Below are 18,433 nucleotides of genomic sequence, written 5' to 3'. Positions count from 1 at the left end.
GACAACAAAGCTGCCATAGAAATTGCACATAATCCCATTCAACATAACAGAACCAAACATGTTGAGGTTGATAGACATTTTATAAAAGAAAAGCTAGATGAAGGAACAATTCATTTTCCATTCATTAATTCTCAGAATCAACTTGCTGATGTATTGACAAAGGCTGGATCTGTACGAGTATTCCAAGAAGCAATAGACAAGTTGGGCATGATTGACATCTTTGCACCAACTTGAGGGGGAGTGTTAGTTTATGTAATTCAAATTTAAATTATTGTTAATTGTTTGTTAGCCTTGTTAGGCTGTTACAATGTATAGGTAGTTGAGATCAGATTGTTTTTATTTTTCCTGAACAATAGCAGGTTGTTGGAATTACTCTTGTATATATAGAAACCTGATTGAGGGATAGATTAATTGAGAAGGAATGAAAGCAAGTTATTATTTACCTGATTCTATTTTCTAACACTATCAATTTATTTCAAAGTGTAATCTATTATTACTTCACTAAAATTTAAGGATGGATTTACCATTGTTTATTTTCTTTGAAGACAAGCTCTCTTATTCACCAAAAAAATAAACTCTCTTTAGATGATATTTTCCTTAACTTTGAAGAGAAATTTTTGTGTATCATAAAATTAGGAAAGTGTCATCTGAAATGAGTTTATTTTTTTTGAGTAAATACCATTTTTGGTCCTCAGCAAATTTCACGATAACCGCTTTAGTCCCTAGCAAATAAAAAGGCACATCGCGATACCTAAGAAATTCAAAATGGACCCATTTTAGTCCTTTTAGGGACTAATATGGGTCTTTTTTGAATTTGTGAGGGACCACGATTTCAACTAAATGGGTCCATTTTGAATTTCTTAGGAACCACAATGGGCCTTTTTATTTGCTAAGGACTAAAATGGGCATCGTGAAATTTGCTGAGGATCAAAAAGGGTATTTACTCTTATTTTTTGTTATGGACCCATATAAGGTGCCCATTGATTGATAGGCCTAGCAAATGACAATATAAGATTTAAATCAAGCATAACTATGGAAAGGAATCCATCAGGGATACTAATCCTAATACGATGACATGACAGATGGGTTTGAGCCTTCATCAGAGACACTAAAGGTCCATATTCTACTACCGCAGGTAAATCTTATAAATAAGAGGTAAAATCTAAAGGTACGTTACGCTCTCTCTTACTGTTATGTTGTCACTGGGCGTACACATATCTCCATTGGCAAAGCCGTTATTCATTTATTGTGCACAGTGATCTGCTTGACTCAAGGGTATCTCCTTCATAGATACCTTAAAGAGAACACTAGATCCAAAATCAACATACTAGTTCATTGGGCTAGACATCTCTGTCTCCAAGACAGAATATTTTTTAAAAGAACTAATGGATACCTAAAAAAACAAAAACAAATAAAAATATATCTACCCTTACATTTTAATGGATCAAAATTACAATAGACGGGTTAAAATTTCATTACACTTTGAATTAAATTAAAAGTAGATACACCCTTACCTAACAAATGTTTAATAATAACTTCATTTTAAGAATCCTCCAAAGTTCTCTTTTCTTTATAAATAAATTCATGTTGAGCCTTGTTCATTCATTAGAAAAAAACTGTACGATTCCAATGAAAATGTGTATATATAGCCATACTTGGAAATGAGGCAGTCGCAACTCCCAAGTGACCCCAATTATACTCATTACTTGGCACCATTTTCTCCACCCCAACTCTCTCTCTCTCTCTATATATGATGAGTATCCTCTATTCTCTTGCAAGAACCCAGGGTATGCATTTAAATTTTAAAACCTGAATTGGTTGTTCTTGTTTGTATGCAGAGAAAATTAAATAGGAATCTGTCGTCTGGAGTTGTAAAGTTTGAAACTTTGAACAATCCTCCATTCTGGGTGTTTACAATTTTTTTATTTCTTTTTTTTTTTTAAATGAAAAAAAAAATTAAAGTTCTCTCTGTTTCTAGATATTATTCTATGGTAAATTGTGTGTCATTTTAAATGATATAAAGTTGAGTCATTTTAAAAAAAGAAAGAGATAAATAAAAGAGGAGAGAGTTGACAAAAAAATAAAAATGTGGATCCTACCTCTTTGTGAAAGTGAAAGAATATAAGATGTTGTACCTGTATCACTTGTTGTACTGCATTTCTAGGAACAATTAAGTACCCTTTAAAATAGTTGTCGTATTCGACCTTGGCAACGCAAGCTTGTAACCCAAGTTGGGGGCATTAAGGTGGTGGATCACCATTTGATGGTGTTGTATTTCGTGCCATTGTAGTAGCCTGTGCCTACATAAAGTGTTAAAGTAGGTTGGTCGCATTTAGCAGTAGAGATGTGTTTGCGTGTACAGTATGATTGACACTGATAATATCAGTATGGAAAATAAAATTATTGGTCTATAATATCAGTAAAATTAACAGAATATTGATTTATTTTTTTCTTTTTCTTTTTTTGACACAGAAATGTCAAGGATAGGACGCAGAGGCTACCATTGCATGCAGAAACTGTATACAGAAAAAATATCTCGTGATTCGCTAGATACAGCCCAACATCGTGTGATAGATGCTTCACTTACACTTATTCGAGAAAGAGCAAAGCTTAAGGCATGTCATTCTTTGCTTTTATCCTGCTTCACTGAATTTGTGTTTATTACATGTTGTCTTCCTTTGCCCCATGATTTTATATTTTATTTGGGTGATTTTGGTTATAAGTTTTGCAACAAAAAGCAATATATATATATATATAAATGCAGAATTTGCTTTTCTCCAGGGAGAACTTGTGCGTGCTTTGGGAGGTGCTACAGCAACTTCAACTCTTCTTGGAGTTCCTTTGGGACATAATTCATCATTCCTTCAAGGACGTCCATTTGCATCTCCCTTCAGTAAGGAAGCCATTTGCTGTGGTTGCTCAAACTTAACTGAAGAAGGTATTCATGTGGTTTTCTTTAGGACAGTTGAAGTCTTCTTTGTTTAGTCTAGTCCTAATTTTTCTTTGTAAACTCATCTGCAAATGTTAATTTATTCTTTGCATCAAATATTGAAATTGTAAAAGATTAATTCAACCCAAAAATTTAAGCCGTTAAGATATATCTTATTATTTTATTGTGTGTTATTTCTTAATACATCCCCACCCGCCAACAGCTTTATAAGATTATAGCATGGAAAATTTAGGGGCCTATTCCTTAGCACACCCCCTTGACAATTCATGAACCCACCACATCAAGAATATTTTTGTAGGGTTTGAAAATGGATAATTTTATAGACCTACCACACCAAAAGCATCCTTAGATTGTAAAGGTTTGATACATGAACCAATTCAAACCCAAAATTTAGGTGAAGACACATTTTATTATATGTTATCTTATGTTATATTATATTATTCTTTAGCATTAAAAATATTCAAGAACGCAAATCTGTTATCTAATTTGAATTTTTGAAATTGTGGACATAAACTTTTCAGGTACTTTAAAATATTGAATTTTTTATGTTTGATAATCATGAGCTTATGATTCTGATTTTGCAGGAAAGGATTTACATGACGTACGAGTGCTAACTGATGTTGGTGATGTTCTTATCCAAGCAATTCGAGAATGTGGAGTAGATGATGACAGAATGATGAATGTCGTCACTGAATCTGTCAAGATAGTCATGGAGCAGGTAAATATCAATTTGTTTTGCTTTGAACACATTCACATTTTTTGGAATTAAAAAATTACACTTTATAACATGCGGTATATATCTCGTTATATATACCCCATTATTTCCCTCTCATTATGATTTATGTTATAGTTTTTAGGAAAAAAAAAAAACTATATGTAGTGTTTTATATACTTTTCTAGTATCATCATTATTTCCTGCCAAGGCAGCTTGATAAATGCTTTTCTATCTGAAGCTTCATATTCAGCTTTTTTTTTTTTTTCTTCCTTGTTATCAGTTGTCTATGTCTGATAATTGTCTATAAGCTTTAGCTATTACCAAGAATTATAGCTTCTCGGTAATAATTTGAACATGAGTTCGGAAGCATCCATGTTTGATCGTCCCTATAATTTCATTATAATAGGATTTATTTTTTCCTAAAATTTCACTTAGATTGGAATAATGGGAATGCTTTTTTTGTGAAAATAACAAGATTTTTTAGCATCAAATCTACTATCACGTGAACTATATCATATTTTTCTGATAACTTTCTGTTTGAACTATATATATGTAGCTTGATTCTCATGGTGTCTATATTTTTCCAGCGTCCATTACGTCCCTTAGTTTTAGGGGGTGATCACTCAGTATCATATCCAGTTGTTAGAGCTGTCTCTGAGAAGCTTGGAGGACCAGTTGATATTCTTCATCTTGATGCACATCCGGATCATTATTCGCGTTTTCCTTCTTTTGCTAGAATCAAGAAGGAAGGCTATGCTGGGCGAATCGTGCAGGCATTTTTCTATTCTTGATATATGTTTGTAGCATTTTTATATCCTAAACAATTTAATTTGATAAGGCATATCTGAATCATAAACCATGTGATTCTCTGTCATAATATAATATCCTTTTGCTTTGATTTCATTCAGCATTTATATTCTGCTATTAATATGTATGTAACTAGCTCTGTTCATACTGTTATGATTTCTTCTTGCATAATGGTATATATGACTATGATCTATTATAGATTATCAGAAATAATGTTTAATTTGAACAGCAAGAAGGTAGATTCCTCATAAAACCATTAACGGTCTTAATTGAAAAGCAAGTGTGTTTTGCTGAAATTTAGTTACGTTTATTTCTTTGACTTTTGTCTTCATCAGACGAATTTTATTGTTAATTGTTTTGGGAGCTAAATTGCTGCAAGTTCTTTCATTACGGTGTAGTATCGATTTCTCTTCCTCAGTGATGGTAGTAAGTACTTCATGCTTTTAATTCATCAATTTATTTCAGGTTGGTGTAAGATCAAAACCATCTGAAGGGCGTGAACAAGGCCATGTTTTTGTTGTAGACCAATGTGATATGCGAACAATTTCAAGAGATTGCCTTGTTTTAGAGCTCCTGGTCTCTCTCTCTCTCTCTCTCTCTCTCTCTCTAATTTTTATGAATTAAAAAAAAAAGGGGGTTTAATTCCATATTTCAGAAGTACCCTTCAGGTAGGTCTTGGCATTGTCTCTAAAATAGGTCATAACATGAATAAGATTCAAACATTTATTAACGATAATACCTGCAGATTGAATTTAACATTATTCTTTTGTTTTGAAATTTGGTGCTTCTTTGGTTAATAGACCTTGGGGATTTTCCTTTTGCAGAAACTGGGAATGGGGATAGGTGTTAAAGGCTTATATGTAGCAATAGATGTGGATTGTCTTCATCCTGCTTTTGCTCCTGGAGTGTGTCGCGACGAATCAGGAGGTCTTTCTTTCCAAGATGTTCTCAACATCCTGCAAAATCTTCAAGGTGATATTGTTGGTGGAGATGTGGTTGAATACAACCCACAACATGATACTGCTTCAGGAAATGCCATGGTAACTGCTAAGGTGGTGAAAGAACTGGCTGCAAGGATGTCAAAATGATAATTATATAAATCTCCTGGCTCCTAATATTTACTTTAATGTAATCTTCATTCCCTAAGTGCACCTGAAAGGCTAGCTTTTTAGAGTGTACGTCATTCAGTTTTTTCTGTGTTTTATTTGAAGCATTAATAAAAAGAGGAGTCAGTTTTACTTGGAACATTCAGTTTTTACTAGGTTTTATTTCAAGCATTAATAAAAGAGTTTACATGTACCTGTGCTTTTAGCTAATGAGAAATTCCGTGCAGCACAAAGCATGTAACTATGCAAATCACAATCAGATTGCTGTTCCTTTTTCTTTTTTTTTTTCTTTTATCATATTCTCGAATAAATTTTAATGTTGTGTGACAATATGCTTCTATAGTCAACATTAACCAAAGGAAACAAGCTTCCAGTCTCGTTTAACCTGCAGGACAGAAACCTATAGATAATAAAAACCTTAATACTTCCCACAATATCAATGTTTGTTTTCTCATTTCGAATATCAATGTTTGCGTAGCGTTCCTGTACCGTTTGGTTCTGTGAGTCCACTATGTACCATTTGAGGGTAATATTGTTATATGGATGGTACCTCTAGCTAAGGTAATGACCAGGCTAGAAGGTATTATTCCAAGATGAAGCAAGCAGATATCAATGGTAGACAAATAGTATGGGTATGACTTAAGAATAAATGGGCGTAAATACAGTACATAAAGATCCCCTTCCTGTTGTGCCCATGAGGGCTATTTATAAGGAAAATGGTGTGGGTTGGTGAGGAGGGGGTCAGCCCTTCTTGGGATGTGTCCCCCTGATGGCAGTGTTAGGCGCGGTTGGCGCTGCCACGATGGCAGCGCTGAACCTACTGCATCAGGCGATGTCAACACTGAGCAAAGGGGCAGATTCCTTTGCAGTGCTTATGGCGACTGGGTTTAGCGGTTAATGTCCCAAAGTGGGACGTTTTGGTGTATATTTTGGACGTGCTGCAGTCTTGGAGAGTGTGAGGGTCCACGTCAGCCCTAAGGGCTGACTCAGAAGAAAGCTGAGGATTGGGCCTGAGTAACTGGGTCGCTCCAGTGTTTGGGCCATCCGGAACAGTTCCGGTTAGGTAAAATTTCGTAGCAATCGGATAAGTGGTTTGATCATAGTGTAAGTTTGAAGTTGCAACTTGGTTACTGAAAATTCAGGTTGCAGCAGTTACTTTGCGAAAAACATAGCCGGAGCTATACAACTCCAAATGAGACATATAATATGTCGTTGGAAAGCTTAGGATGTCTAAATTAACATAGTAAAATACTAGAATTTTTGGTAAAGAGATGCAACTACAGTTTTAAAAATGATAAATATTGTTTTGTGCTTGGGGCTTTGGAATAAGCCTGCAGTCACAAAATGAAAAATAAAACGTAGTCCAAATGTCATGAAATTGTACAATCTGATTATTAATGCTATGTTTGACATAAAACCTATTGTACTTGCCAGATTGTGTGACTGTAGGTGACCCTATTGATACTGAGTTTGTGTTGGAGGACTATATCGCTACAGGTAAGCTTCTGGTCCTCAGATTGATCTGTTGTTTATTCCACCAAACTCCATGGGAGGTTGGTTTATGTGCATGGTATGTCTTTATAAATGATTTTATGCACTGTTGTATATTTGAGACATTTGGAAATGATTTGAGGTATTGTTGATATATATGTGGATGTGTTAGTTACCTACGTATGCAGGCTACATCCCTGGGTGTGGGGCATAAGGAGGCATCCCTTATATTTTTAGTATGTTGCAGACGTGTATAATGCATACTTGTCTCTGGCCAGTAGATTGTTATTGCTCATACGCCATGCTATATATATCCAGCATTATGCATTCTAGTATTCTGTTGAACTTATTATACCTATAAGTGAGCTTGGGGTGGACGAATCCTTGAGGACCCCTTGCCTTACTGAGATTTGTCAAAATCTCACCCCGTGTGGGAAACATTTTTCAAGTACAGATATTCATGATATTGGTGCATCTCAAGGTAAGAGGCCATAGTAGAGTTGATAGCATGATATGCATGCATTACGATTATGAGACATATTATTGCTGAGACATGTTTATATTGATAGTATTGACTATGTTTATTTGATATGAGCATAAGGGTTTTTTATGCCACTATTTAATAATCTTGTTCTGATGTTTATTTTTGTTGAGGACATGTATTGGTTTATACCATTGAGTATGGATGTTGTCATGCCTACACGATGTAGGCTCATGACTAAGTATTATTTATGACTATGAGTAGGGGTGTAAATGAGCTAGCCCGGCCTACAGGGGCCTACGGCCTAGCCTATATTAGGTCAGGCTTATCCTGTTACAAATAGTAAAATAAAATAGATGTAGGCTTTTAAAAAAATCTATTTAGAAAATAGGCCATAGGCTTTTTTGTACATATCAGGCCTATAAGCCTACAGGTCGGCCTATATCATATTATTTACTTTAAATAAAATAAATAAAATAATTATTTTAATTAATTTGAATAATAAAGTAATATTATTTTAGTTATTCTTTTAATTGTTGAATGTTTAATAGGCGTAAACAGGATAACAGGCCTAGGCCAAGACTTTTACTTTTTAAATATAGGTCAGGTCAGACTTGTGATTTGGGGCCTACACAGGTTAACAAGCTAGGCCAGATCAATGTTTTTACACAGGCTTGGTCTATTTAAGTCAAAGTCTAGCCTAGCCTAGCCTATTTACACCCCTAACTATGAGGCATTTCAGATTATTGTTTGTATTGCAATTACATAAGGATTGTTAAAAAGAAAAACTTAATTCACATGGTTAATTTAATGAGTCTTCATAATTGGATAAGTAGCTTCCGCAATTTAATTAAGTTGTGCTTATTACCATTGCATGTTTAATACATCGGATGCACACATGGTGTTACAAGTAGGCTTTACATGAAAGCTAGTTCAAGGTAAGCTCTTGGTTTAAGAGTTTTCTCTTGTATGTTGTTCCACCATGGTCCAATAAGATTCTGGTTCATATGGCATATGTTGTAATGAATGTAGATATATAGTATAGTTGCATTCATGTAGGTTATGTATATGATATGATATGGTATGATATGATATGGTATGATATGATATTATATATGATATGATATGATATGTGATATGATATGGTATGAAGTGGTATGATATGATATCTGACATGGTATGATATGTAGTGGTATGATAAGAAGAGGTATATGGATAGTGGTTTCTGATTAGTGAACTCATACATGTGTGATATTCTAACGAAATACAGCTCTTGGAAGCGGGTACATAAGGATACAGCCCATGGATTATCATGTATGGCCTCTTTGCGGGATACAACCCCTAGATGTATATATTAGGATCTCTTTGCGGGATACAACTCATGTTAGTACATAGGTGTCCTGGAGACAATCTGAGAGTCAGATGGACCCATGTACTTCTTTATTGTTATGAATAAATTTTATGAATAAAAGCTTTTTTATCTTGTTTCATATTGCATGTCTCAAATATTGAATATGAGTAACTGGATAAAGCCATTGGAATAGAACGAGTGTCACATTGAGGATCTGTGATAGGGATCACGATCATGAGGGCTCAATGACACCATACATCCATTGCCAGAAATATGCTCCTAATTTAGAGATTCCGAAAATGAGAATTGGTGATCTCAGGTAAGACTAGCAAGACTCGGCTACTTGCATGAAGATGCAAGGTAGAGTCCTCGTGAGCTATAGACATGGAGATGTCTTAGCTGACTCGTGGGTTATTAGAGAAAAGCTCGCACTGAATTGACCCACAAAGAGACACAACAAGGAAATCTCATAGATAGTATCAATAGGTAATATCTCTTATTATTTGGGTGTGTCTTTTCTTAGATCTGACATTGTCATATAGACCTATACTCTAGAAGGCTTGCTTTCATTGTATACCTTGTCTGCCTGGAACATGAAGACTCGTAGGTATACTCTTGGGCATGCCCTAAGGACTCAGGGCTAGTGTGACAAGCTGAATGAATTCATCAATCTCTATAAGAGATTAGGTTATCTATAGACCGGTAAAATCAGAGTGACATTTACGGAACTTGGAAATCTATGCATAGTAAAGGAGTCATGAGATGGCCTGCTTTTTAGAGTCCGCAAATGAAGATTTCCTATTTCGGAAAAAGCTAACCCTAGACCGTAGGGGTTGATACGTTTTCCATAACTTAGGTCAATGGGACGGATAACCGAGACAACAAAGCATAATTCACACGGTAACCAAATAGGTATAACAGGTTGATTATTTGATGAACTCAACTAGCTGTGAGACAACAAAGCATTGTTAGTGCTCTATGTTGTCATTAGATGGATTAGGCCTAATGGGCCCAAGTCCATTTAATCTCAGTGGCTATGTTGGGCCTGATGGATTGCACACAAAAACCTTAAGTTGTCTTGAATTCTAGCATATGTGATTTAGGCCCAATAAAGGATGATGGGCTTAAGTTGGTAAAGCCCACATATTGAGCCAAAAGAGGGTAGGTGGCATCATGAGCCAAGTTAGACTTGATCTATGATGTAACCTAATTAATTTAAATATTTAATTAGTAAAATTAATTTGAATTCTAATTTTGAATTTTGAATTGGAAATTTGAATTTAAATAAAATTAATTTAAATTCTAATTTTGAATTTTGAATTTGAAATTTGAATTTAAATATAGTCATTAAATTAGAGTTAATGAAGATGGAGAAAATAAAGGAAACCAATCAATTAGATTGATTAGAAACCAATCAATTAGATTGATGGACCAAAATTAAGGAAACTAATTAATTAAATTAATTGGCTGAAATTGGAAAAACCAATCAATTGGATTGATTGGATAAAATTAAGAAAATTACCCAATAAAATTTGGAATTTCATGAGAACGCTGATTTGACCTAGTTTTAGGTTAATGAGGTGCCATATATATAGCCCATTTTCTTCCTTAGTTTTATAACTCTTCTTCTCTAATTTTCTCCACTGAAACCCTATCCAATGCACACATTAGTGTGGTAGCTATCCTTCCCTCTCTTGGAATAACCAAAGGCACCACCCAGTCTCTGTTCTTCTCTTGAGTCTAGCAACCTCCATTGAAGGATATTGGGCATTTGAAGAAGCGTTCTTCTCTTACAAGAAAACAAGGTGGTTCCGTCGGAGGACTTGTGTTCTTCAAGTCTGAAGAATTGATCAAGAACGCATATGATCAGCAATAGTTATCCGAATAAAGGTATCACTTTTAAACCCCTAACATGTCTATTGCATGATTCATGGGTTGAACATGCTTGAGGGTGAGCAAAGGTTGCTTCTTCCTTACAATTTTTTTAATTTTTCCCTCCTTTATGTTCATGGCCTACAAGATGCTACTTTCAACCCCTGGAGGTATATGCTAAGATCTCTTTGCGGGATATAACCCGTGGAGTATATGTTAGGATATCTTTGCGGGACATAACCCCTAGAGGTATAAGTTAAGATCTCTTTGTGTGATACAGCCCCTGGAAGTATATGTTAACTTTACGGGATACAGCCCCTGGAGGTATATGTTAGGATCTCTTTGCGGGATACAGCCCCCGGAGGTATATGTTAGGATCTCTTGTGGGATACAGCCCCTGGAGTATAGTCCTAGAAGTTTTATGTATGTGTATGGAATATATGATGTCTTTTATGTTATGTTATCTAATATTTATGCAGGAAATGAACTCATGGGTGGAGACTACTTCACAAACCTTGGGTTTACTTAGATGGTTAATCTCATCTCATCTGGGATTTACATTTCAGGTACTACAGTAGCAGGAGGGCCCTCACAAAGCAAGAAACCAGTTTTGGGTGGCCAGATATATTAACAGGAGCAGATAGCTAGCGTAGCATTTTGGAACATCACTATATATGCATATGTTTTGTAGAGCATGATATGTTATGATCATGCATATGTATAGTATGGATCTCTATTTTGAGAAGCGTATATAGTTTATGTAAATATGTATACCTAAAACATGATTATGTATAGAATAAAGTACCTTTTGGGTCATCAATAAAAATTACAGGACCCATTTTAATCCCTTAAAAATGTCAATTTTTGATCCCTCAAAATTCAAAATAAATCCATTTAGTCGAAATTATGGTCCCTCTGAAATTCAAAGAAAACCCATGCTAATCCCTCAAAAAGACTAACGTGGGTCTTCTTTGAATTTTAGAGAGATAACGAGTCAAATTTTTTTTCTAAGAGATTAAATTGGGCTCAGTGATATTTGTTGAGGATGCAAAAGATACTTTACTCTTATGTATAAGTATGTATGTTATTAAGTAGGTAGATATCAGTAATGGCACGAAGCCATATTCAGGGATATTATGTATATAGATGGATTGGACTTACTATCTATCAGGGGTTGTATATTGAGTGGGATTTGATCCCTAGATTAGTCCAATTTACAACCGTTATGCTAACCGTAAAGACGATGTTCGAAATGGTACCTATTATCATATTCAGATAGTGATTTGATCATTAGATATGATCACAGGTTTACTAAGTATGGACTCTATGCAGGTATGAGACTGTATTATTGAAAAATAAATTACGCACGACAATACGTAAAGATAAAGAAAAAGAAAAAGAAATTAAGTCACATAGTTATTTAAATAACGGTGAAATATTTGTTTAAGTTTTCCACTACAAAATTTAATTATTTTTGCGTTTTAAGTACCATATGTAAGTTAACAAATCGATGGCGGACATGGTGTTACAACATCCATCATCTTGGATACGAAATATTAGCTAGAAGACATATTCAGGGAAATTTTTACTAAATGGTAGCTCCTCAATTATCGCTTTAAGTCCTTCTAGCTTACTTATTGCTCTAATGCTCAAATTTAACAATTTAAATCTGAAATCAATATGTTTTTAAGTTAGAATCCTATCCAATCATGAAAACTCCAAAGTCTTTTGTATTTGATAATATACACTATGTATTTTACCATTTACAATATTATTTATCATACTTTTGGCCCTAATAATATAGTGTGTTTGACACCTAACAGTTGCAATCTCATTACTAGCAAATACATAATAGAAACTTTATTGCCAATTATTATATCATGGGTATAGAGGGAAAATGAATATTGTGCATGATATGTTTTGTTATTTATAACTTTGGTTTAGTTCAAAAACTAATCATTACAAAGTGACAATGACTAGAACTAATGTCAAAAAGAACAGAACATGCCATGCATGATATTTATTTTTTTTGTCCATAATGTAATCATGGGTATAAAGTTTCTTTCTGTTTTGAACCATCATGTATTGCCAAAAATGGAATTGTAAACACTAATAAAACTATTGAATTGGTTAGTACACTATACTACATAAAGAAAACAATTATAGGAATATTGGATTCACTAACTCAGTTTTTACCTGGATGAGAAGCAATGACAACTTGGAATATAACTGTTAGCACAATGATATTTTCTCCGTTGATACGACATTTCAAGTTGTTTGCTTTGTATGTATGTATGCCAGCTTTTTTTTTTACTCTTTGTATTTATTTTATAATTTTACCCTATTTTAAACTTGTATTTATAAATTTTATCATTTACCTTAATAATTCATCCTAATAATAAATTATTTTATCTTCTTTCTATAATAACCCTAATTTGGATAATTCAAAATTAAAGAGTTATTATGAGGACCTAAGGGTCATTAATGATATGAGGAAGAAATTATATGAATTTTGATATCCATATTGTTGGTATTTTAAATAGGTGAATTTCTGCCTGTTAATTTTGACTGTTGATGCAGCAATAGACTGTAGAATAACCCTAATCAGATGAATCTGAGTTAGAGAGTTATTCTATTAATATCAGTATCATAGATGAGTTTAGAATTCAATTATGAGAAAGTGAGTTTTGACTTAATAGTTTGTACTGCTGAAACAGTAACAGGTATCTGATCAACCCTAATCAGTGAATCTTAGATAGAGAACTATTCTAAGGACATAATCGTCATAAATGATAAGAGAATTTGATTATGTGAATTCTGATACTCATATTGCGATATTTTGATAAAGTCACTGTTACCGGGTATTTTGTATTGTTATGACAGCAGCCGGTATAGTTCTGAAATGAGAAAAAGATGAGAAAAGAGAATATAAGTCCAATATATGTCAAACAAGTCATAATTAGATCAATGATGTAAAGTTAAGAAAGTTATGAAGTTCGGGCACAGTTAAGGATACCCGTAAGGACTACAGTGTAGTTAAACAACAGTAAGCATATCTGCAAGTTACTAATTAGATTTTTGAGTTAAAAATATGTTAATTAAACAAAATTAATATTAATTATTTAAAGTTGGGATCTTGGTGTTTCCGGGTAAAAATCTGATAACAGTTCAAAGAAAAATTACACTTCTGTCACTAAATGACAGAAAGTCACTTAGATGACATGGCAGATTCCTAAAAACATAAGAAACCCTCTCTTTCTCACCCTCATCAGCAGCTCAAACACTTCTCTCTCTACCTTGGAGTTTTTCAAATTTTCTCCACCTTCACTCTAAGATTTCACCACTTAAACTTCATCAAAATCCAAAACACTCTTCACCAATCTTGTTCCTTAGCTCTTGAACTGGTGAAAGCTTGTATTTTTGAATCTTGGAACCAAAATTTCGTGGCTGAACTTTCTCTATACAGCAGCTCCATTTCCTTCCTTTTATGGAAAAAAATGGTGGTTGAAGCTTTTTGTTGAAGAACACACTTCCTTTGGTCATTCTTTGAGTTCCTAGTGTAAGTTCCTTACATTTTTTCTTAAAAAACCCTACCTTTACTCTTTTAAATTCATGTTCTTGGTTCTAAATCCTTGAATATTTCATGAAAGTGTGTTCTTGGTGAAAAAGAAGCATTCTTTGTAAGTAAAGGTTGGAGCTTGAACTAAAGGAGCCATCTTGAAGAAATAAGGCTTGAATCCATGGAAAAGATGACCAAAAATCCTCCTTTCCTCCACATTTAATTTCGTCCATAAGGAGTTTATGATGTTAATGATGTTGTATTTTTTAAAAATGGAGTCTTGGTGTTTAAATGTGTTGGTGGGAGTCTAAAACTCAAGAAAAATGAAGACTTGTAAGAGAAAGTGTCACATTTGGTAGTAATGTGAGTTATTCTTGATATGGATGAACTAAGAACCCTAAAATCACATGTTAAGATTTTTCCCTAACTATTAAAATTAGTGTTTAATGGTTAAAATTAATAAAGGTGGTACCTTTGGGGACTAAAAATTTAAAGGACTTAATTAAACCATGAAAGTGTGTTAAAAAGACAAGTAAAAACAATAATCTTATGACTATGCAATTCAGCCATATAGATATATATTAAGTTTTGATGTTTTAAAATGGTTCTAAGACTTAATTAGGATACTAATGGAGGGACTAAGTGAGGTGGATTAAGCATAATTGATTAATTAACTCTTAAACCCTAAAATTTGACCTAATTAGGGTTTAGGACCACTAATCATGTAATTAGTGAAGTAAATGTACTAATCCATAAGTGACGATGTGGAATTATATAAGGAATATAAATAAATAAAAACCCTAAATTTATGTTCACTTAGAGTTTCCAACTAAACCTAATTAGGATTTGCTAATTAAACACACTATGGTTAAATGACCAATTTTTAGGCTAAATTTGGGAGAGCATATATCCCTCCACAAAGGTGCAATAGGGATGTACCATACACCATTCTAAAGCTTGAGACATCAGTTATGTTATATCAAAATTTGGTACCATTTGAAGAGGTGTAGCGTTCTGTAGGTTCGATTGAGTAGAGACTGCCCAGGGAGGCCATGTGCAGGGGCTGTACGAGTCTGCATCTTCAACGAATTGTTTCTCCCTTAGTTTTCACTCAAATTAGGCTCGTAATATATTAAATTAAAGCTCATGGTGTCTAGTTTTCTGTAAAAAAAATTTGAGAGCAATTGGTTTAGTAAATTTTCTAGAATCGTAGAATGGTGAGGGATGTTTGGGGCTCTGTTTGGGGTTGGCAGGCAGTTTTGCTTGTCCAACTTCAAACGGTGATAACCAGAGCTAGAGAACTCCAAATGAGGCGTGTGATACCTTGTAGGAAAGGTAATTGAGTCTGGATTAACATACTAAAAGATGAGAATGTTATAGCAAGTGGGTTGCACACAGTGACTAGAAAACAGAAGCGTATATAGTTATAGAAAAACCGTAAAAGTGAGATTTAGGCTAAGTGGATTTATGGGAACCCCTTAGTAACTTATAATAATTAATAATTAATTTATGATAGGTAGGAATATTATTAGCGTATGAGTATGCAAAAAGGAAATGGAATCAATAAATGGCTAAGTCTTGTATATTTACTTGACTAATTAATATGTCATTAATGTATATGTATGATTTCTTCTCCAGGTGTGCCTAGAGATTCTTGCTTGTGAGGATATTTGTTGGAGCATACGTACTTACCTAGGCAAGTGGGCTTAAGTATAGCTCTCTGAGGTAAGCTCTTTGTTTATGATGTTCCTCTTCTCTTGTGACTCCACATGATGGTGGACATTATGGTTGCAATTGTATGAAAGTGTGAGATATGTTGTATATGTGCATTCATCCACATTATATAGAGATTATATGATTCATTATGTTATGATACATTGATGATGTATGTTATGGGATTCCTGGCCAGTGAATATGTATGTAGGCTCTTAGGTCATTCCCTTGAGTTATTTCATGCTCTTGAGATATTGTGTGTAGACTGCCTATGACTGGACTCTGGGGGTTATTTCACACTAGCATGTTGGACATGCCAGGTGTTGGCTATTCGAGGACGAGTCCTAGAATAGCTAACTAGGGTCAGATATGTTGCTATGTTTATGCTGTATGATTACATATATGCTTTATATTTGACTTGTCATGTAGGAAATGAGTTCGAGGGAATAAAGATTCTCTATAAACCCTGAGCTTACTAAGATTGTTGTTATCTCACCCCTTCTTGGGGACATCATTTCAGGTACCTACCATAATGGTGAGCCCTCCATGGGCAAGGACCAGACACGTGGCTAGTGGAGTGCCAGTGGATATTTATTTGATAGCATGTTTCGCTTTGATCATGCTATAGTTATGTATTTTGAGATTATGTTAATTGTGTAATAGTGCTTATGACTTGTAATTGATGAGCTTATGGAGAATTATGTGTTGTTATGTATTTGTTTAGATGCATGTGTTTAGTATATGAACATGCTGTAATTGATGTTTAGTTTTGGGCATGGAACCTTATGTATGTATTGACCCATTGAGGTGATCACAATCCGTATGAGACTTGTGAGATGTCTGTTTATATCAACTGTGTCTATCAGGATTAAATTATTTAGTGAGATTCTTATCTCCCAGTTATCCGTTAAATAGCTGTTATGTTGTCCGTGAGATTCTAGCAAGAATGATACTTGTTGTCATATCCGGTTAGTCAATGGCCACTAATAATGGCTAGTGGAATTAGTTAGTAGTTGTATGTTTTAGATTCACGTTTACGCAATATCTCAGGTGAACGATTTTGGAAATATTTTTAGAAAACATTTTGGAAAAAGTTAACTCATATTTTTATAAGACGATTTTATATTTAATAAAATAAAGTCTTCCGTTGTGTACGCTAAATGTCATGTATGTTAACAACCAGAGTACTACGGGGTGTTACACATTCCTTCAAAACCTTCATAACAAATTTATATAATCACCAAACAATTTTCAACTTTATTTTTTAAGCTTTTTTTTTAACTTTAGTTTAAAAGTAGCTTTTAACTTAAAAAAGAGAGGATTCAAACATGGCTCTAACCAATACAAAGTGATAAGGGTATTATATTTGTAAAGAAAAGAGGAAATACTAATAATTTTCAAGTACTCATTCTTGATTGAATTCTTAGGATGTCTAGCTAATTGATGAATCTATATCTTTTTGTTATTGACCAATGGCATGACCCGGTAACCAACTATCAATTTCAGTAGCGGAGCCACGTTATGTGTGTGAGGGCTTTGGCCCTAGTTAAATTTCAAAAATTAGCCACTTTATAAATGTGACTAATTAACCGTGGCTAAATAACTTTTCACGTTTTAATATTTGACACCACTTAAATTTTTCTTGACCATAGATAGGTTGCGAGGCTGGCTCGGCCACTGATCAATTCTTGTCTATTAAACCTCCATATTGTTATTCTAGTTGTAGTCCAGCTCAAATGAGGGTAAGTGAGTTAGAGACAAACAACAAGATCAACCATCAAGGTTTATCCCACTAAAATGGGGTCCAAACATGATGCATTAAACAACCTCGTTATCTCATATATATGATATTTTTTCATTAAATCCATTTAAAATAGTATTTTTGGCAAAGAAATCCATTTTTTCTCTTTTAAAAAAACTCAAGAAAACAAATGAATTCAAAGAAGATATATGATTACATATTGATTTCATTTCATAGTACTATTATGGTCTTATACTGAAGATCATTAAACAGAGAATGTGAATTAAGCCCAGAAAGAAGAAAGTGTTGCATGAAGTGGAGGTGTGTTGCACTGCATGCAAGTTGTGCTTTGAGGACCTGCTGCCTCTATTACTTTCACTCACCGCTAAGCTTGTAAAATTGTGATAAAAGGCTACACGATCTTCATACATAAAAAAAGGGAAAGATGATGCTAGGTGACTCCATTTGTGTATGCTAATGGAAAGATGAAGCTAAGAGACTAATTAAAATAAAAATTAAAGTTAAAATTGCCTAGCTATTTGCAAAAAGTCATAGGGAGCGTTTGGTAGAGGTGAAATTTTTTTCTTACCAGAGAAATGTAATTACTAGGGATCTGCAGGGAAAGTGAGTTAGGTAGAAAAGTTAAA

At 34.0% G+C, this 18,433-nt stretch overlaps 1 protein-coding gene across 1 annotated transcript; it reads left to right on the top strand.

The window, feature by feature from the left end:
- The first annotated feature begins 1,753 nt into the window (after positions 1-1,753).
- LOC133300587 (arginase 1, mitochondrial-like) lies at positions 1,754-5,560 on the top strand. Its single transcript, XM_061500160.1, has 7 exons — positions 1,754-1,787; positions 2,473-2,615; positions 2,782-2,938; positions 3,535-3,668; positions 4,253-4,438; positions 4,938-5,048; positions 5,297-5,560. The coding sequence occupies exons 1-7, from the start codon at positions 1,754-1,756 to the stop codon at positions 5,558-5,560; spliced, it is 1,029 nt and encodes a 342-aa protein (XP_061356144.1).
- Positions 5,561-18,433: the final 12,873 nt, after the last annotated feature.

Source organism: Gastrolobium bilobum, unplaced genomic scaffold (genome assembly GCF_033153095.1).
Source record: "Gastrolobium bilobum isolate Gb01-03AN ecotype WA unplaced genomic scaffold, APGP_CSIRO_Gbil_v1 utg15456, whole genome shotgun sequence".
Taxonomy (NCBI): domain Eukaryota; kingdom Viridiplantae; phylum Streptophyta; class Magnoliopsida; order Fabales; family Fabaceae; genus Gastrolobium; species Gastrolobium bilobum.
Note: the sequence above shows the minus strand (reverse complement) of the source record. Positions and strands in the feature narration are given on the sequence as shown.

Bases quoted from the DNA above. Each gene is read 5' to 3' on its own strand.
- LOC133300587 (XM_061500160.1), top strand. From the start codon at position 1,754: ATGAGTATCCTCTATTCTCTTGCAAGAACCCAGG. The intron at 1,788-2,472 runs GTATGCATTTAA...TTTTTGACACAG, and splicing joins TTCTCTTGCAAGAACCCAGG to AAATGTCAAGGATAGGACGC. The intron at 2,939-3,534 runs GTATTCATGTGG...CTGATTTTGCAG, and splicing joins CTCAAACTTAACTGAAGAAG to GAAAGGATTTACATGACGTA.